At 57.5% G+C, this 19430-nt stretch overlaps 2 protein-coding genes across 5 annotated transcripts; both read right to left on the bottom strand.

Annotated features, from left to right (window-relative positions):
• Positions 1-1761: 1761 nt before the first annotated feature.
• Positions 1762-8924, bottom strand: uqcrc1 (ubiquinol-cytochrome c reductase core protein 1). Its single transcript, XM_006631071.3, has 13 exons — positions 8813-8924; positions 7465-7605; positions 7247-7333; positions 6965-7094; positions 6592-6790; positions 5963-6042; positions 5708-5823; positions 5070-5213; positions 4401-4561; positions 4014-4099; positions 3708-3796; positions 2935-3010; positions 1762-2529 (listed from the first exon to the last, which is right to left on the bottom strand). The coding sequence occupies exons 1-13, from the start codon at positions 8873-8875 to the stop codon at positions 2465-2467; spliced, it is 1437 nt and encodes a 478-aa protein (XP_006631134.2). The 5' UTR covers positions 8876-8924; the 3' UTR covers positions 1762-2464.
• A 2084-nt stretch (positions 8925-11008) lies between these two features.
• On the bottom strand, positions 11009-19328 carry ttll3 (tubulin tyrosine ligase-like family, member 3). Of its 4 annotated transcripts, none has more exons than XM_069189657.1 (15): positions 19219-19328; positions 18751-18845; positions 17615-17835; positions 17164-17280; positions 16955-17046; positions 16365-16536; positions 16209-16267; positions 15873-16001; positions 15665-15779; positions 14669-14782; positions 13945-14137; positions 13405-13553; positions 13022-13265; positions 12489-12924; positions 11009-11901 (listed from the first exon to the last, which is right to left on the bottom strand). In XM_069189657.1, exons 3-15 carry the CDS (start codon positions 17694-17696, stop codon positions 11119-11121), a joined length of 2685 nt encoding a protein of 894 aa, XP_069045758.1. In that variant the 5' UTR covers positions 17697-17835; positions 18751-18845; positions 19219-19328; the 3' UTR covers positions 11009-11118. The 4 variants fall into 4 exon arrangements, with proteins under 4 accessions (XP_069045758.1, XP_069045759.1, XP_069045761.1 ...); XM_069189658.1 differs by having other exon boundaries at positions 17615-17832; XM_069189660.1 differs by lacking the exon at positions 17164-17280.
• Positions 19329-19430: the final 102 nt, after the last annotated feature.

The following is a 19430-nucleotide window of genomic DNA, read 5'->3' as shown; positions in this document are numbered from 1 at the left end:
GGGCTGGCAGAGCGAACCTGAAGCTGCCGCCTGAGGGCCGGATCACGAGCTGCCTGTCTCTGGGACAATGAGGAGCTGATCTCCTCTGGGAACGAGCAGGGAGACGCCTCAAACCGCAGACTCACACTCTCCGCAGAGTCACAAAGCACTCAGACACGGTCAGTCACACCTGGCGCCCCCCCCCAGCCCGACTCCTCGACAGCACCCCGTCATCCTGCAGAGAGGAATCGGGTGAAATTCCAACCGCAAGAGGGAGAGGAAGGGAGGGGTCTCCCCGACAAACACACAGCTCTTAAACCTCAGCGGCTGAGACCGAGCACTTCCACACGTCCAGGAGTCCAGCAGCCCAGCACCCTCGAATACGCTGTCCTGCATGTTTCCAGTGTACTGCTCTCCCCTGGGCCTGACAAGGGCACAGCAGAGCTGCACCAATGGGCTCCGGGTTCTGATCTGGGTTTCAGGGAAACTCCCGCACAGTGCCTCACAGGTTCTGCCCACACTGATACAACTGGATCACAGCTGGAGTAGACAGCTGTGACGGGGACACAGCTGAATCACTGACACATCTGGAAGGGGGACACAGCTGGAACAGATAGCTGGACCACTTGCACAACCGAGACAAGCGCCTGCCTTAACTACTGCCGATTTCTTATTGGATGATAGAGGCTGGGGGAGAAAGTCAATAGTTTTTCCAATAAACAAAGAAAGCAATCACTACTATTAGTACTCTTATCACAGTTCCTCATTTATCCTTGTCTAAAATTTCCTTTCTGCTGGTCACTGATAAATGAGTGTAAAACACTAAGATTCATTTTTATGAAAAGTAACAGTAAAATGAATCCCACGCAAACAAAGGTTAAACCTGGGCAGTACCAACTGTGGGAAATGTTTTTTGTTCCAAATTACTTCACTTAACTAATTACCTGTTTCACTGGTCCAAATGAAACAGCGACCCAGGAAGACCTGTGGAATTGAGGTTCAACCACAAAGTGCCGGCAGGGTGACTGTCACACTAGTGCCCCCTCGTGGTGAAGCTTGGCCACTTCATCCACAATAAACTCCCGAGACTGCAGTTCAGGTCCAAATAACCAATCTCAAGGAACAGATATCCTCCTGGTCAGAACCGAAGCAACACCCAGTTGTCTACCACGAAACACATTGAAAGTGTGTGGAGGGGCAGCGCAGGAGCACATGGAGCTTCATGCCGAGTCTGCACTGCCAGCGACACAGGAGCTTGAGAGTGAATGAATCCAGCTGGGCGTCAGGGAGCCGAGTGCATCTCTGTCCCACAGAGGACCTGCGGACTCTGGTTCAACAGTGTCCCCGTCACTCTCTTCCTCCAATCGCCTCAGGGCTGTGTTTTGGCTGAGCTCTCAGGTACTCTGGCCTGCGCAGACAGCTGTGGTGGAGAACCGAGTTCAGCACAGTGAAGGGGTATCCTTCCCTCATCCAGCCTTCACTCAGACAACAATCAGTCACGCAGGGCCAATACAGCGCCCTCTGGGGATACTGTTAATTGATAACAAGTGCTGTGGTTTCAAGGTTGTCCTTGACCCAGAGAGCACGCAGGCCTGCTCTTCATGTGCGCACTAAAAAACACAACAGCCCTGTCCCTCTGCCTGCTCTCCACCTCCCCTGTGCATGACCCTCGGGGCCTGAGAGCTTTCTGCAAAAAGCATTTCATGAACTGGTCTTCTCACTGCATGTCCTCGCATATACAATTATAACAAAGTGGGAAAATTCAGACACAGCACACACAGATTTCTGTCCACTTCACAAGCTTTTAATTCAGCCTTTCGCTTTCAATTTCTATATACATTTTATTTCTATGGAAACAATCCAGACAGTAAGGTAGCCCCCTCTTCTCTTCAGTCCAGCTCCCTCGATCTGCACTTTAACCCCATCAGCAAGACATCAAAGCAAAACCCCAATTTCTCGCTTCTCCACACAACTGTGAGCAACTGTGAGAGACAGGACCTGCTTGTGCACCACAAAGGTGAACAGGATATATACAAAACAACACAAGGCGCCCAGGCTGCTTACAAAAGCTACCGAGCGACAGATCTGGACAGCCGATCAGCACACAGTGGACCTGCAGGCTGAACAGATGAACCTGGAAATGTTCTTTGAACAGGAAAACAAACAGCGTTCTGAACTTCTGTCTTTAATTCCTACGGTTTCCTGTTCCTCTTGTGTGGGCGGCTCTTGAAATTTTTGGGGTTTTACATTGTTTTAAATGACTAACAAAACAAGAAGAACAGAAGAAACCAGCAACACCCACTGCCCTCAAGACTGCAGAAGGCCCCTCGCTGAGGTAGTCTGGCAGAGGAGAGGACAGGGAGGACACAGCAGCAGGAGGAGGAGGATCTGGTGGAGGAGAACAGGGCATCTGAGGAAGAGGAGGACAGAGAGGACAACACCAGGAAAGACGAGGGGGCAGGAGCTCTTCAGCTTCTCAGGGGTCTCAGAAGCGCAGCCAGTACATGGCACTGCGGATCCGGTTGTAATCGGGAAGCTGCTCAATGGGACCTGCAGAGGAGAAAGACATGAGGACAAAATACAGGGCTCCCCAGCTGCAAGTCTGTTTTCACACCTTATTTTAACAAGCAGAGTGAAATCACTACAAGACGTTTTATACAGATACAGTATTCCTGCTTCAGTGGTGTTCAGCCCCTTTAAAAGGTATCCAAGCTGCACGGCAGGTTTTCAGTTACTTGTAACACTTCTGGAGATCTCAGACGCTGCTACAGGTTAAGCACGTCAACAAGCTGTGTTTGCCTAAACAGACAGCCCTGGCCTGTGGAATAATGTGCAAACAAATCCGGTACTGCTGTTAAACAGGAGCTGAGCCTTCTCTCTTGCCACATGCAAAACTTTAAGACCCAGCGAGGTCCGTGAGGCACGGCAAACCCAGCGGCTCCAACAGGGACTCACCCACAGCCGCCACCGCCGGGCACTTGTCGTAGATGTACTTGGTGCAGACGTCACGGAGCTGCCTCGAAGTCACCGCCTGCAGAGGGAGAAGCACCACCAGTCACACCACTCCTCTACCACACTGTTCCGGTCCTGCATCATGGCTACAGGTCCACGCAGGACCCTGCTGTCAGAGCTGCTGCTCGCAGGAGAACAAGGATGGACGCGTCTTCCTCCGACGGCCATGGGCCCGTCCAAGCCCACCAATCTCCAGAAGTGCTCAGCAAACTGCGCTCCAGCACAGGGAGAGTCCCTGTCACCGTGTGAAAACAGCACAGCCCTGACTCCGGCCATATTCTGACAGATTTGTCCTACTCTGGGTCGCAGGGTAGCCCTAGTCTCTCCTGCAAGCAAGGAGTGCACACAGACACACACTCACTCACGCCAGGGCCAGTTTTCCCAGTAGCCAATTAACCCACCAGCATGTCTTGGACTATGAGATGAAACCGGAGCTTGGATAGAACAGCAGCAGCCTGGCTTTCCTTAGAGGGCTCAAATCCCAGTACTGACCCGGCCCAGCGGAACTCCTTGGATGAGGCTACAAGGTGGCAAACTCACCAGCCTGCAGACTACCAGTGTCACAGATACAAATCCAGGAGACCCAGGCTGAACCAGCAGCAGCCAGTCCTGGGACCTCTGGGATAGGGAACAGCTGCAATTCCACTCCGGCAGCACTCAGCCCAGAGTCACACTTTTAACTAGGGGAAGAGCAGAATGGGGGGGGAGGTACGCACGTCGATCCTGGCGTCCCACTCAGCTAACTGGATGCGACGACCGTAGCTGAGGAAATGGCGGCCGATCTCCTCGCACACTGGAGTCGTACCTGAGGAGCACAACAGCCCTGGGTCAGCACAGCACAGAACCAACAGTAGCCATCAGCACCGACAGACACACTGGCTGCACAGAGGACCAAGGCAGAGGCCACAGGAGCCACAGGAGCCACAGGAGCTAGGAATTGTTGTTGTAAGGTGGAGCAGACACACGTGCGGGAGAGAGAGAAGCACAAGTGGCATTTTGTTTTTAAGGGGACGGACTCTTACCATCCAGCTGGCCAACGAGACTGGTCTTCAGCACATTCTTGGCTCTGGCCATGTCGCTCTCGGTCACCGTGGTGCACAGCATCATCCTGCAGGCGAGAGAGAGGGAGTCAGCACGGGGGGGTGGAGAGAGAGGAGAGAGAGGAAAGGGAAAACAAGAGAAAGAGGCAGTAGAAGGGAAGAAGGGGGTGACAGTGAAGACACGAGAAACGTGTAAATAATGCCAGAAAATAAAAGCTTTAATAAAAGTCTGAACACTGCACAGCTGGAGGGAGTCAGACAGTTGCGCGCCGGTGCTTCTCTCATGCGCACGGTCCTGCGGCGCCCTGACCGTGACACTGCCCCCCAGGACGCAGCAGCGAAGCCAGCAGGGACGACGGGGGCACTGACCACTGGTTCTGCACCCAGTGCAGCATGTCCTCGACGTTGTGCTTGTCGGTGACGAAGTGGACGCCGAACAGGCCGGTGTCGGAGTAGCAGGTGTTGAAGGACTGGAAGCTGTGGCAGAGCTTGTCCTCCACGGCGAGCTGGGCCAGCCGGCCGCTGAGGTTCTGGACAGAGGAGACGGGACAGGAGAGCGCGGGCGCGTCAGAGGGGCCGCCGGCGGCAGCAGCTTCAGACATGACAGCCTGTCCTCTACCCCTCTTATTTAGTTATTAATCAGTTCCTTCCCGACAGTAAAGGGATAAGCACTGCTGTTGCCCATTTTGATTTAGGGACAGCGAGACCCCCCGTGTGCCGGGCCGGAGCCACGTGGAGACCCGAGGCCGGAGCACATGGACAGGCCTGTCGCACGCGAGGTTTCAGAGCTCTCACAGATCCTACAAGAGTCTGAAGCCTGCACCACCTGCAGCCTATTGAACTAGCCCTAGAGAAAAAATAAAACTGATATATATATTTACAGATGCATGCAAGCACTATGTTTGTCAGAAAACAGCTGACAGGAAGTCAAAGTCATTCTCACAAGAAGAACCGTGCTACCCCCCTGGGCAAGTTGTGTTGTTCCCATGAACACTCAGGAGGCCTGAGACACCTGGGCTCAGGTGGCTCCCCACCCACCTTGCCCCCCCCGTAGGTGATGTCGTAGTTGCCGATCATGGCTACAGCCAGCATCAGCGGCACGATGTCGGGGTTCGACCAGCTGGCGCCCTCCACCGCGATGGCGATGTGGGCCAGGGGGAGTGCGTCATCTCGCACGCGGATCTGAGACGCAGAGAAAGAGGGAGATCGGAGAGCGAGGGACAGATGAGGAGGAGGAGAGAAACAAGACATTTGCATGACATTGTACCCAAACCCTTCCCTAAGCTAGCAGCCGCGCCCCCTGCCCACGACGCCGTCACCCCACGACAACAGAAGCGTTGGTCAGTGTATGGACACCAAGTCAAAGCTCCCCTAAACAGGAGAGACGCAGCATTCCACGTCAGATGACCGAAAAATACAAATACAAGTACTTCATCAGCAAAACATCTCAGGGGTGAGACAGCACCAACCGTGCCCAGCACCATTAAGGACATACGAGACAGAAGGCACGTATTTTCACAGCTCAAAATCGCCACAAGAAAGAGACATATCTGAAGTCTGAGTCCGGACACTTCCAAGGCGATGGCTGCTACCACAGCTACTGAGGACAGAGCTCTAGGTGGGCAGCTCGTCTCATTAACTCCTGGACCCCCCCAGCCCCCGCCCGGCAGACTCACATCACTCCCAGTGAAGCGGCAGGGCGCCAGCACAGGAACGGTGTCGCCCTCGTACGTGAACCCCAAACCGCCCAGGTGCTGCTTGGCCAGACTGACCAGCTCACTGTGCTTCACGCCTGCAGAGGGGAGAGACAGCGGAGGACAGGTCAAAGGAAGGGAGAGACATCGCTGCTCCACACGGACAGGGGGAGACGACTGGGGACTATGCTAGACTCGGCCTGCTCCCCGCGGGACAGGCCTGCGAGGCGAGCTCACCTCCTGCGGCCGCCAGCACCATGCGCGGGGCCTTGTAGTGGGAGCTGATGTATTCCAGCAGGTCCTGCCGAGTCAAAGTCCTGCGGGAGACAGGCGAGAGAGGAGCCCTTCAAACACGGTGGTGGAGGCTGCGCCAGTCTGTCTCGGCCGGCGGGGATCGACGCTGGCAGCTGTATTCAGAGCCCTGGCCTGCTTTCACAATCACTTACAGAACACTACGCACTGCAGCACCTGCCCTGAGAACACGCCATTTCATACAAACCGCAGATACACCCAAAATCGAAAAAATACTTTGTTCCCAGATTATGGCTTCATTGTTGGTGGAAAACAGGAGACCTTCTAACTGCTCAACCCCACAGTAACAGAACTCACTAACACAAAACGATACTATAGTTGTGCAGAAAATATATTCTTGGAAGATTTAAAATTGTTCCCCCCCCCACTTAAAATCAGCTGGGAACCTGGTCAACTGAAAATGACTTCACTCGTTTTGCTCTCTAGAAATGACAGGTTTTTCCAGACCTCCCTGCCTCGTCAGGAAAGGGTCTTTGCCGTTTCCTACGACGGGGAGCTGATCCAGAGACAGGGAGTTAGGCAGCTCTGCCGGGGTGACCGTCTCTGCCTCTGACCTGGCGTTCTCGGAGGGCCCCAGGACGGACTGGCCCAGCGGCGTGCCCTGGTAGGCGGTGGTGTGCAGCAGGTCCAGGCACACGTCCTGCAGGCTGGACTCCGCCTCCTCCAGCTCACGCAGGACCACGCCGCGCTGGCGCTCCAGGTCTGAGTCGGCCAGCTCGGCGTTCTGCACCACCTCCGCCAGCAGCTCCACCGCTGCGTGCAGGGAGAGAGACGGGGACAGGGGAGTCAGTGCACCGTGCTCCTTCTTCTGTTCCCCCTCTCCTTCTTTCTCTGAAAGAGCAGCCAGCTCTTGAACGTGCCAGCGCACTCCTGCACAGTGAGACACGCGAGACACAGAAGCAGACGCACGCACGCCGCTGAGCTCACCTCTGGGCAGGTCCTTGGACAGGGCCTTCAGGTAGAAGGCCGTCTGCTCGCGGGAGGTGTAGGCACTGAGGTGGGCGCCCAGACTCTCCACCTCCTGCTCCAGAGTGGACTGGGGGAACTTCTTCGAGCCCTGAGGGAGAGGGGGGATTGGGGAGACACCAGCAGAGGAGGAGGAGTGCAGGAAAGGACAGACAGCGAGAGAAGGTGGGAGAGTCAGTGCACTGTTCTGCGTGCTCTCGGGCCGAGAGGTGGCGGAGCAGGAGCAGGTGCTGGTCAGTGTACCTTGAAGGCCATGTGCTCCAGGAAGAAGCCACAGCCATTATTCTTCTCGGTCTCGTAGCGGCTCCCGGCGCCGAGCCACAGCCCCACCTGCAGGAGCACAGACGGCACGGGCCGAGGTGAGGAAGAGGAGGGAGGGGCGGACGCCGGCGACTGGCACCGCGCCTCCGGGCCTGACCGGCCGCGGGGGTGAAGTGCAGAGCAGGAGAGAGGCCACTCACGGTGCAGGTGGGCAGGTCCGTCTCCTCGGACGCGACGCGGAGGCCGGTGTCCAGCGTGGTCACCTGCGTCTCCGGGATGCTGCGCAGGCTCTCGGCGTAGGACACCCCGGCCTGGCCCCGGCGCAGGGACAGCAGGGCCGGCTGCACGGACACGTCCGCAAGCCAGGAGAGAGAAACACACGGAACGGGATAAGGGAACGTACAGAAAACAAAACCGACGTCCTGATTCCATACTTCTCAAGCTGTGCAAGGCAATGGTTCGTCTGCCCAAGCTGTCAGAGGGGCCACAGAGCAGCCGGTGGTCCCGGAGCAATGACAACGGGCAGCTTGGATGAAGCAGTTTTTACACCGCAGCCCGAGTGCCTTGGACCCTGATCTCCCCAGAGCTCCGCGGGGTCAGTACTGGGGCAGCAGGCCGCTCCAGCAGGGGGCGCTCCAGTTAGGGGACACCGCACTGCAGGAGCTGCAATACTGCAGACCTGCTGCCGGCTCCCAGTCATTCAAGAGCACCGGTCTGCTGACCCACCCAGTCAATCCCACTTGATTCAGCCTCTCCCTGCAACAGTGAAGCACTTTCTCTCTCCTGCACCCGACCTGCAGGGGGGTCACCCAAGAGGGGCCGTGTGAGCCCCCAGGTGTCACTCCAGAGGGGCTGTACAATGGGGGATTTGGATCCCCTCCTGTACGTAAAGCACTTGGGGATCCTTTGAGAAGAAAAGCTCAAGGCAATTGTAATTATAACACAACCTCAACCTCGCCAGTAGACCGAATCGGAAGAACTGCTCAGACAAACAGAATAAACTTGTAGCCGACGATGAACCCGGCTTCTGTCCGAGACGCTGTAGCTGAACCCGAGCGGCTGTATCGTCAGGTCATCGTCACAGCAAAAACATCCAGGATCCGGTCAGCCCACAGGCAGGGACAAACGAGTAAACTGCTCCCTTCAAGACACCGCGGTCCCGGGTTCAAGCCCTGCTCTAGCCCCGGTCCGGACCGGACCCCGCAGCCCGGGAGAGCAGCTCCTGTCTGCGGCGGCAGCCGTGACCTTGCCGGAGTCCCGCACAGGCCGGCCGTTCCCGGGCCGCACAGGCGCTGGAAACGCCGCACACACGCATGTTACCTGCCGCAGCAACCCCGCACCCCGCCAGGCCGGCGCTCACGGCGACCTGCGGCGGAGCGGTCGCCCCGCCGAACTGGCGGAACCGGGCCGGCCTCCCCCCGCGACCGCCCAGAGGTGACTTTCACCCGGGCCAGGGACGGGGCTTGCCGGGTTTATCCGCAGCACGGGGGAAGCTGGCGCGCCCTGTCGTCGTGCAGGGCCCTAGTCTCACGGCGGAGCTGTACTCACACTCCTGGCCCGGGCCAGAGCTCTGCCCACGGCGCCGCCGGCTCGACACACGGACGCTGCCATCTTTTCCTCTCGGCCTTCGACTGAGGGATGAGGCGGGAGCGCGCACGACACTCTGCGCGGCCGTGCATAGGAGCGACGCGAGCTCGCACGACGCTTTACGTGCTGGTGGCCTGACTGTATTCGGTGTTTTCATTACGATGTGACTTTAATAATAAGTTGTGCTACATCAGTGTAAGGAAATAATAAGTCTTTACACTGATGTAGCGCCACTTGCTTTAACGCCACAAATCCCGAAGAGATGGAAATTGACTCCGGCGTGTGTACTTTGTGTAAGTGTGATGCCGCAACAACAGCCGAATTGAGCTCGGCTCTCTACGCCTTGCGCAGATCACAGCAGCTACAGTCCTGACTTACATGAATAAAAGGAAAAATGACAAACGAACAGGTTGCGTTCGGCCCACCCTGCTGATTTGGTTGCAAACGCGTTGTAGAAATCTTGCTCTAGACTGGGGTCGTTATTCCTGACCTGCCTTGGGTGCAGTTTAAAAACAGACACCTGCGACATGCCAGAAAAAAAAGTCAGGGATAAATTCATCAGGAATAGCCACTGGGCCATAAGTGGAAATATTTTCTAGGATCCCCAATATGATTGGTAATTGCGGCCCGTGAACGCCCAGTCATGGTGATAACATCGGGTGATCGTGGCAGCTCACAGACTATAAAACCCTCTGCAAGCTGCTGGAGCTCAGAGCGCTGATCGAGGCCCCCTTGTGTGGGTCCCCTCAGTGTTGTCACTAAACTCACCTCGAACCTCCGCTGGACCGCGCTGTGTTAACAGAGTCGCTGGGCCAGCTCCAATCACTGACCTGCAGCCTGATTTCCCACCCCTGCTCCTGGATGTCCACACACCTGCTGGGATTTGTTCCAGGACAGCTCTCACACAATGCGAGCACACTCCGGGCTGGGACAGCCCAGCGCGATCCCCTGCCGAGCCCGGAGACGAGGGCCGGGTGACTGTCCTGCTGGGTTCTGAGAGGTAAAACCTCTAAACGTCCGTCACTCTCTTTCCCTTTCCCTGCAGCGGCGGAGGGACGGCTGGCGGCCTCCCTGCCCCGGATGCCTCCACTCACTGGGGGCTCGACTCAGGCGAGGTGAGCCTTTCGACCTGCACCACCGCCATCTCAGATTTGTGTTTACTGGCCCGGGTGCCCTCCCATCACCAAAGATCACTTTCCAGGAATGAATTGGATAAAATTTCACATGAAGCCTTTATTTCACCAGCTAAGTCCGTTGAGAACAGGTTCTATTTTACAGTGATGACCTGGAGAGAACCATGAATACAGAACCCCACCCCTCCATAATACTGCCCACACCTACAATGTGGAACCCAAAATATGACACCCCACACCCATAATAAGTACAATTTATTGGACACCATTTGTGAAAAAGCAGCACTAATATTTTCCCTGATTTAGAGTATATTTTGTGTTTATATATTCCCCAACTTTTACTAAATCTACCAAATTTCAATGAAATATCGAACCTACAAATCCTGAACAAGCCTTTAAATAAATATTTTACATGCATACATGCAGATATAATTCTGAAATTTGAGCTTATTTCACAGCTTGTCACAGCTATTTGTTACGGTAAGCCCTAACCCTTGAGTGTGGGGGCGAATCTGTAGCTCTGCTTGCAGACGGCGCCAGTCTCTGTCAGGAGGGGAGGCACTACGCCACACTGGGCCAGACCGCACTGGAGCGAGAGGCATGAAGATACTGGTCCTGTTTATTTGTTACTGAACCCCATAGCGAAGGCCCGGCAAAAACCCATTACAGCGTTCTCCTAGTTCCTCTTGTTTATACAGCGCCCTTCGCCATGAGGATTCAGAACGTCTCGAATGAAGGACAGCACCTCCAACTACACACGTCTCCAGCCACCACACTGCTGGTCCCGCCCATTTCCTTTATAAAACTCTCGCTAGGGAACACGGAACAGTGCTCTCTGCTGGGACTTCCAATTGCCTCAGCCAGCTGTACATACCCCTGCGACACTCAGAATAAATATACGAGTTCAGGACGCCTCCCCGTAGTCCTGGCTTTGATCCCGTTGCCACTGTTCGGTTTTGAGAGTCAAGCTGTAAAAAGGCGTCTGAGTGAGCCTGGAAACCCCCTGAGACAAACACTCGATAAAGAACTCAAACAGACAGTTTTATTTCTGTAGTGCTTAGCGTGTCTCTTGAGCGGACCAGCGTCTCGGAGAGTCGACAGTTCTCGTAGCCCCCCAGCGCCCCCCCCAGCCGCTCAGCCGGCTCCACCCGCTGACCCCACCAAGCCAGATGCCGCCATGATCTGCTTCCTGAGGCCTGCCGGGTCGAGCGTCCTGGGGCCCCGGTGAGCGGCGGGCTGGGCTCTGTGGGCCCGCAGGCTGGGGGAGGGCAGGAGGCCGGGTCCCGGCTGCAGGCTGATGACCTCGAGGGGCAGGACGGGGGGCCGCAGGGTGGGCAGGCCGGCGGGGGGCGGGGCCTGCTGGCGGCCGTGGCGGACGCAGTAGGAGGCCCTGCGCCAGGGCGCGGGGTCGAGGGAGCGCGCCACCACGCGCGGCTGCTTCACGGCCTGCAGCTCCAGAGCGTCGAAGCTGGTGAACTTGAGCCCGATGCGCCGCGGAGTGCGGGGCGCCGCGGGGCGCTCTGCGGGGGACAGGGCGGGCGCTCGGGGCGCGGTGAAGGTGTACTGCCTCAGCACCGCGGGGCCCGGTCTGCCACGCTCGCCCGCCGGGCCCACTCGGGCCTTGCTCTTGTCTCCGTCCGGGCTGCCGCGCTGGTTCTCCTTGCCAACGAGCCTCCTCCGCGCCCGGGCGTCGCCGGGGCCCGGCTGCTTGCCCGCGGTCAGGGGCTGTGGGATTCTCCCCTGAGCTGGGTTGGGGCCCCCAGGCACCCCCTGGCCCGACTGGTCCCCACAGGGGGGCGAGGCAGGACGCGGGCCGGTGCAGGCGGGGTTTCTCTGGGCAGGGGGCCGAGGCCGTCTGAGGGGAGCCCCCTCCACCAGCAGGTTGACCCCCACATACGGGGGCACCTCCACTGCCGCCTGCGACGGGGAGGAACAGAGAGAGTGGCTCAGCCCGGTGGGCTGGAGTCGAGTTCATTCTCACAGCAGCTCTGTCCATCTCTTGTGAAAACGACCATGACCGATGAAAGGAACTGGCAGAAGCCGTTTCCCAAGAGGGGAAAAGTCAAAACAGGATTAAACTCCAGCGTTTCAGACTCGTCAGGCTTGGACTTTACTCTCTTTTGACCTTTCACCTCGATTCCCAGTGTGACTCACAACAGGCTCAAACAGGAATTCAGGGCTCAGGGTTCTTTGTGTCTTGCACAATCACCTACCACAGAGTTTAAGCTAAAAAGTCAAATTTAGCATAAATACAGTATGAAGTACAAATAATATCTGCAATAGGAGATGAGTACAGGTGTAGTGCACTGTTTGGACGGTAGGGGGCGCTGCAAGATCAGACTCAGCTTAAGGGCTGGCTGGGATTGGGGCACGTGAGCTGTTAAAGCACAGTGCACCCAGGACTGACGACTGCAGGCCCCTCGGCCCACAGCGAGTCCACGCTCTGGAAATAAACTGCCCTGGGATGCTGCGGGCGACAGGCGGGCGAGACGCCGGGCCCTCACCTGCTTGTAGATGAGCTCGAAGCCGCCGGGGTCGCAGGTCTTGTCGGCGCGGCGGTCGATGACGACGCGGATGGTGTCCTCCTGCACGGCGGCGCAGAGCCGGCTGGTGACGGGCGTGGAGGCTGCCATGGTGGGGCTGGCGTTGATCTCGATCAGCCAGGGCCGCAGGTCGGGGCCCAGCATGAAGTCGGCCCCGTACAGCTCGAAGCTGCTGCGCCGCGACTCCACCAGGTCCTGCGTCGTCTGCAGCGCGTGGATCACTGCCCACTTCATCCCCGGCTCCACCACCGCCGCCCACTGCCCCGCCCGCCCCCGCGCCCGCAGGAACGCGCGGAACTGCTCGCCCGACCACATGTTGTCCAGGGGGATGTCGGGGTGCCGCCGCGCGGAGGGCAGCAGGTGCTTCTGGATGGAGTTGTTGCAGAGGTGGACGGAGCTGGGGGGGAGGGGGGAGCGCGGAGAGAGGTCACCGGCGGGTCACCAGCGGGCTCCCCCCCCTCCTCGCACCCCTGCCCGCTCCCTCCCCGGCCTACCTGTCCAGGTTGTCCACGGAGTAGGGCTGGGTGGAGAAGCGCAGGTAGCACTCCTTGTAGAACCAGATCGTCAGGGGGTTCCAGTCAGTGACCAGGAACCACTGGCGCAGGTCGAACTTGGTGTCGTGGATCAGCAGGGGGCGCTCCAAGTACTTCTGCACCACCCACTTGCTGTCCTTGATGAGGGTCGGGTCGCTGTCCACCAGCTTCAGGATCTCCTCCAGCCGCTTCATGCACACTATACCTGGGGGTCAGGGGTCAGGGGTCAGGGGTCAGAACAGCAGCGGCCAAGCCCAGTCTTCCAGATCCGTCACACTGCAGAGCTGTTTAACTCACACTCAGTCCAATCTGAGAAGAGCAAGGAAGAGTGTGCAGACTCCTACCTCTCCCACGAGACTTGGCTCCTGGCTTCACAATCCAGATGTTGTGGATTCCATCGATGTCCAGCTGTGGGTTGACCTCTCTGAGCCTCTCCAGCACAGTCACACAGCGGTCAGCATACTGGTCACTCCCCTCAATCGCTGCCCCTTCACTGGACAGAGAGCGAGAGTCAGAGACTACCGTGCTTCCCGCTGCACTGTGACAAAGGTCAAGGGAGGTGTCTCTCCTGCAGCTAGTGAGCCGCAGTCCTGAAGGAGGCAGAGAGTGACGCACACAGCACACTCCTGTCACAGTCCTCAGCCACATTCCATTCAACTTTTACTTAGAAAAGATTATTCTAATTGTTAATATTTTATATAGCACTTAAAAATAGATAGGGCACGTAGCCTGATGAAGTCGCCAAGGTACAAAGAGTCAGAGACGAGCGTATCGATGCTCTTAATCACATAAACGGGGTCAAGTATAAGTCTGAACGCAGATAAGTGAATGACCCCAGATGTCACTTTCTTCAATAATATTATTAATTAATAATCAGTACTCACTGCACAACCTGGTAGTAGCCGTGAATGAACTCCTCCCACTGTTGCTCGGTGACGGACGGAGGCATCTCCATAGCGATGTCGATGTCACTGTGATCCAGGCTGTCCAAGAAGTCCTGGCACACCTGCAGGGCCATGTCAATCATCAGGGTGCTGATGGATGAGGGGGGTCGGAGCCTACCTGCCCTCCTCTGCTCTGTGGAGAGGGGACAGCAAGAGGAGCTGTTACTGTCGTCACTGGCATCAGCAGCCCGTCTCACTGGTGTCAGTGTCAGGAAATGAAACAGAAGCTGTGGCGGTAACTGGGACTGGTGTAGTATTATAGGCAGGATTAAGAGAGTGCAGTATTAAAGGAAGGCGTGTTAAAAATAGTTCCCAAACTACAGGACAGATACAGAGGAGAGCTTAACTGCTCTCAGTGAGAATAAGCACAGAGGGGACTGTGCTGGCACTTGATTCAGGCTCAGTCCTGAAAGATGTTGACCAAGTCAGTTCAGAGCACAACTTCAAGATCAACACAGACGCGGGAACACAGGGGAGCAAGTGGCAAATAAGAGCAGGATCACTCAGGACAGGAAACAGGACGTCTTTACACAGAGAGGTGTGGGGGTCTGGAGCAGACACCCCCGCCAAGCTTTATGAAACATCTGCATAAAACACATGTTCTGATGAGCTGCAGCACTTGGGCCAGAGAACCCAGAGGAAGAGGAGAACACGAGGGGCATACCCTGAGCAGGGGGGTGTCTCGGGGTCCCCTCGCCACACTCCGCCCCACGCTGGCCCCGACTGCGCTCCACCACACACTGAAGCAAGCTGGAGCAGGCCGTCAGCCGGAAGTCCTCTGCACAGGGAGAGCAGCAGTGAGAGGCGTGGTAGAGCCCATGGGCGGGGAGAGGGGAGGAGAGAGGGGTCAGGGGGACGAACTGCAGCAGACAGAGGGAGACAGGAGGACAGGGAGGAGACAGGAGGACAGGGAGGAGAGAGGGGTCAGGGGGACGAACTGCAGCAGACAGAGGGAGACTAGAGGACAGGGAGGAGACAGGAGGACAGGGAGGAGAGAGGGGTCAGGGGGACGAACTGCAGCAGACAGAGGGAGACTAGAGGACAGGGAGGAGACAGGAGGACAGGGAGGAGAGAGGGGTCAGGGGGACGAACTGCAGCAGACAGAGGGAGACTAGAGGACAGGGAGGAGACAGGAGGACAGGGAGGAGAGAGGGGTCAGGGGGACGAACTGCAGCAGACAGAGGGAGACTAGAGGACAGGGAGGAGACAGGAGGACAGGGAGGAGAGAGGGGTCAGGGGGACGAACTGCAGCAGACAGAGGGAGACTAGAGGACAGGGAGGAGACAGGAGGACAGGGAGGAGAGAGGGGTCAGGGGGACGAACTGCAGCAGACAGAGGGAGACTAGAGGACAGGGAGGAGACAGGAGGACAGGGAGGAGAGAGGGGTCAGGGGGACGAACTGCAGCAGACAGAGGGAGACTAGAGGACAGGGAGGAGACAGGAGGACAGGGAGGAGAGAGGGGTCAGGGGGACGAACTGCAGCAGACAGAGGGAGACAGGAGGACAGGGAGGAGACAGGAGGACAGGGAGGAGAGAGGGGTCAGGGAGACAAACTGCAGCAGACAGAGGGAGACAGGAGGACAGGGAGGAGACAGGAGGACAGGGAGGAGAGGGAGGAGAGAGGAGGGGAGAGGAGGACAGTGGAGCAATGGAGCCTCACCTGTGAAAGCGTGCTTCTCGTCCTGTGCCCCCAGCCTGTAGCAGCGCGGGAAGAACGTGTCGGGATCAGCAGAAGCAAACCACTGCAGGCTCCGGAGGTTCACACACAGCCCCACCTGCGGCAGACAGGACACATTCCCGTTCCCTTCATGCGAAATGGGCTGGACAGAACCAGCTGAAGGCCACGCGGCTGGCGGCTGGCGGCTGACCTTGGTGGTGAACGAGCCCGCCTTCGCGTAGTGATTGGTCATCTGCTCCTTGCGCAGGGAGTGGCAGTCGATGGCGTCCCTCCGCGTCGTCCAGTAGAAATAGGGCGTCTCGTTCCGCACCAGCCAGGACTGGGGGACAAAGGGACAGAGGTGAGGAGGGAGCCCCAGTCTGGCCTCAGCTCGTCACGCCAGTACATTACGCCTGGATGTGAAGCTGAGATGGAAGAAGAGCCACAGCACATTACTGCTCAACTTCAAAGGCACTGGAAGCAAGCCCTGCTTGTCCTTCACCATGGCAACAACACCTCCTGTCTCCAGGGCAACAGCGAGACTCACCATGAGGTCATAGATCCCTTCCGGGTCATCCTCCTTCTCTCCGTCCTCTGGACTGGCGTCTGAGGGGGGGAAAGAAAAAACAGGGGGATATCCCACAAGTCATTCCTTCACAATGTCTGGTCTTCTGTATTCATGTCCTGTCAGACTCTGTCTCACCGTCGTTGTCATCGCTGTTGTCACCATCATCATCCTCCATCTCCTCGTCGCCATGCCGACGTGCAGCCCCCTGCGGCGCTGCTCGAGGGAACCGGCGCTCCACCCAACCGCGAGCACGCAGGGCAGCGCGGACCACTGGGTACGGTCCCTGCACGGAGAACACCTTCCTCATCTGGGGAGAGAGACGGGTGGACAGAGAGAGGGACAGGGGGACAGTGAGAGAGAGAGACAGGGGAAGGAGAGAGAGACAGGGAGACGGGGGGACAGAGAGAGAGGGAGAGCCGAGGGGACAGAGAGGGAAGACAGACAGAGAGAGAGACAGGAGAGAGACGGAGAGAGAGAGACGAGGGGACAGTGAGAGAGAGGGGGAAAGAGAGAGACGGGGAGACGGGGGGACAGAGAGAGGGGGAGAAAGAGAGAGATGGGGGAACAGCCAAAGAGGGGAAGAGGGGTATAAATAAGTGAAGAAAGGCAGAGGAAGAGGCAGGGGCAGGAAGAGGGGGAAGAGGGACTTTTTACTGCACCATTCGCTGTCAGGGAATGCGCACAGTCAGTTATCTACAGAAAGGGAGAGTGACCGCTGTGCTGACCTTGACCGCCCTGTCCACCAGCGCCTTGGCGTTCTTCAGTCTCTCGGGGTTCATGACCAAACTGCGCCTCACCTTGCCCTCAACAGGTGGCGCTGTGACCACAACAACAAGACAACAATTGCTAATGACATGAAGCACAAATACAGATTTCTCTTATTCTTATTCTTATTCTTGCTGCCAGCAGCGAGAGCTCCTGATAGTAACATTACAGTGGGAGTGTGTGGGCTCGGCCCGGGATGTCGCGGGGGGCTGTGTGCGGCGCCGGGGCGGGCCTCGGCTCGGGCGGTCTTGCTGTGGCTCTGCGCCCTGCGGCCTGGCCTTTGAGCCTGCAGACAGGGGGACAGAGAGACTCCTGTCAGGGTGGGTAAAGGGTTTCGGAGCAAGAGGTCAGTGGACACAGCAGGGAAGAAGTCCCGCTCGAACAGAAGCTGGAGTTCTGCACCATCAGCCACTCAGAGTCCAGGGATTAACCACAGCACGGCGGGAGCCATTCAGCCGCGGTGAAGCTTAGTGTGAATGAAGCGACGCGAGCCAGCCCCTGGTGGAACTACGTCTCATGAGATATTCTCAAGGAGAGAAGAAGGTGGTGAAATGATTATTAGTTCAGGAGAAGGTTCAGCTAAGAAACAGGGAGCTGAGCTGGAGACAGCAGGGCCTCACCATGGTCAGCCTCAGCTGGGCTGTCCTCACTGCCTCCAGCCTCGGCCTCCCCCCCTGCCTCTCTCGACTCTACAGACTCCATGGGCTCAGGCAGCCTCGGGGTACCAGGGCCGAGGGCTCCCCGGGCACAGGGGCATCTCCCCCCGGCCTGCCCGCTGTCCTGGAGCGCCTGTCTGTCTGTGCTGACCCTCGCCTGGCCAGTCAGGCCGGGTCGCTGCCTGCTGTGGGGACAGGAGGGGCAGGAGGGGCAGGAGGGACAGGAGTGAGAGACTGACAGCACACGCGCATCGCCGTCACCCTGCTCAGCAAGAGCAGCCGAGCAGACAGACACCCCCAACACACTCGACTGGGCTGTACTAACTGGGTAACACTGTTACTGACACTACTGACTGTATACACACTGTAGTCTACTGACTGTACTCACACACACTGTAGTCTACTGACTGTACACACACACACTGTACTCTACTGACTGTACACACACACTGTAGTCTACTGACTGTACACACACACACTGTACTCTACTGACTGTACTCACACACACACTGTAGTCTACTGACTGTACACACACACACTGTACTCTACTGACTGTACTCACACAAACACTGTACTCTACTGACTGTACTCACACACACTATAATTTACTGACTGTACACACACACCACCTCACAGACCAGCCTGGCCAGATTTGTGGAGCCTCAGCTCTGTCAGCGACAGTAACCACAACACTGTGACACGCTGGTCACCTGCACTCAGATAAGAAGGACGGAGGCTTTTTGTTCAGGTGTCTCCAGGGCTGTCACTGGAAAGGCGGACTGTTTCGGAACTAAACCTCTCGCAATGCGCCTGTGCCCCCAGTGCCCCGTCAGCTAACGGACCCCCCGGACCCAGAGCTGTGCAACACGGCTCTCCCAGCTCAGAGCCGAGGTGTCGCCCGTCTTGGAGTGACCGAACCGTGTTCCCAGGGCTCGCAAAGCGCCCGCGTGGCTGCGGTCCGAGAGCGCTCGCGCTTTGTCCTTCCTCACCGCCCTCATCATCTCCGGCACAGCGAGCGCGCGACGACGGCAGCCCGCAGGACAGCTGACGGCGCTTTGGTGCTCGATTCGGAGAGCCCCGCACACCTGTCCCGAACACACCTGCCAGCGGAAGAGCGAGGGCTCGGTTCGGCTGCAGTCGGACTCCCTCTGCACCGCGACGGCGCGTCACAGAGCGCGGAGATGTGTCAGCTTTTCTGGAAACGATAAAAACCCCACAGACACCCGTAATTCCAGATTCATTCTTAACGAGTCTGGCAAAACATTACCAGTTGATAAGACCACATAGCTACAGAAGCTACAGAAGCAATAAAGATTAAAATAATATCAAAAGGTTTAACACGAGGTTCTGTCTTTCAGGGTCACACGACCAGATTAATATAAATATTGAATGTTAACTGGAGCTACAGAAAGCTTGGAAGAATCCCAACACGTCTCTCTCTTTTAAAGGCCCTGCACATTCGGCTCCGCCTGCCTGTTTCCCCTGGCGGGGATGTAGAAGGACCCGTCAGCCCGACCCCCCTGTACCCCCGACCCCCTGTACCTGAGCGACCTCGCACTGCGACTCACCTGGCCGCGCGCCGCTCTCACCTGCGAGCCAGACGTTCTCTGTCTGTGCGCAACGCGCCTGCGCGGCTCCCTTTACACGCGGGCCGGCACGCAGTGTTTGCGGTCTCCTTGGTGACGGTCTCCCAGCGACGCGCGGCATCCCACCAGCTACAGAGCCCGAACCGGGTCGCACGCAGCCGTGTGGGCGGCGCGCAGCATCAGCTGCTGCAGGA

This window comes from Lepisosteus oculatus, chromosome 4 (genome assembly GCF_040954835.1).
Source record: "Lepisosteus oculatus isolate fLepOcu1 chromosome 4, fLepOcu1.hap2, whole genome shotgun sequence".
Lineage (NCBI taxonomy): Eukaryota > Metazoa > Chordata > Actinopteri > Semionotiformes > Lepisosteidae > Lepisosteus > Lepisosteus oculatus.
Note: the sequence above shows the minus strand (reverse complement) of the source record. Positions and strands in the feature narration are given on the sequence as shown.

Excerpts from the sequence above, each read along its gene's own strand:
- uqcrc1 (XM_006631071.3), bottom strand. The coding sequence starts at position 8,875 with ATGGCAGCGTCCGTGTGTCGAGCCGGCGGCGCCGTGGGCAGAGCTCTG. Across the intron at positions 6,043-6,591 it reads GGGCCCTCCGAGAACGCCAG|GACTTTGACTCGGCAGGACC; the intron begins GTCAGAGGCAGA and ends TGTCTCCCGCAG. Across the intron at positions 4,562-5,069 it reads TCACCTACGGGGGGGGCAAG|AACCTCAGCGGCCGGCTGGC; the intron begins GTGGGTGGGGAG and ends TCCTCTGTCCAG.
- ttll3 (XM_069189657.1), bottom strand. The coding sequence starts at position 17,696 with ATGGAGTCTGTAGAGTCGAGAGAGGCAGGGGGGGAGGCCGAGGCTGGA. Across the intron at positions 17,281-17,614 it reads CCCAGCTGAGGCTGACCATG|GCTCAAAGGCCAGGCCGCAG; the intron begins GTGAGGCCCTGC and ends CCCTGTCTGCAG. Across the intron at positions 13,554-13,944 it reads GGCTACTACCAGGTTGTGCA|TGAAGGGGCAGCGATTGAGG; the intron begins GTGAGTACTGAT and ends CTCTCTGTCCAG.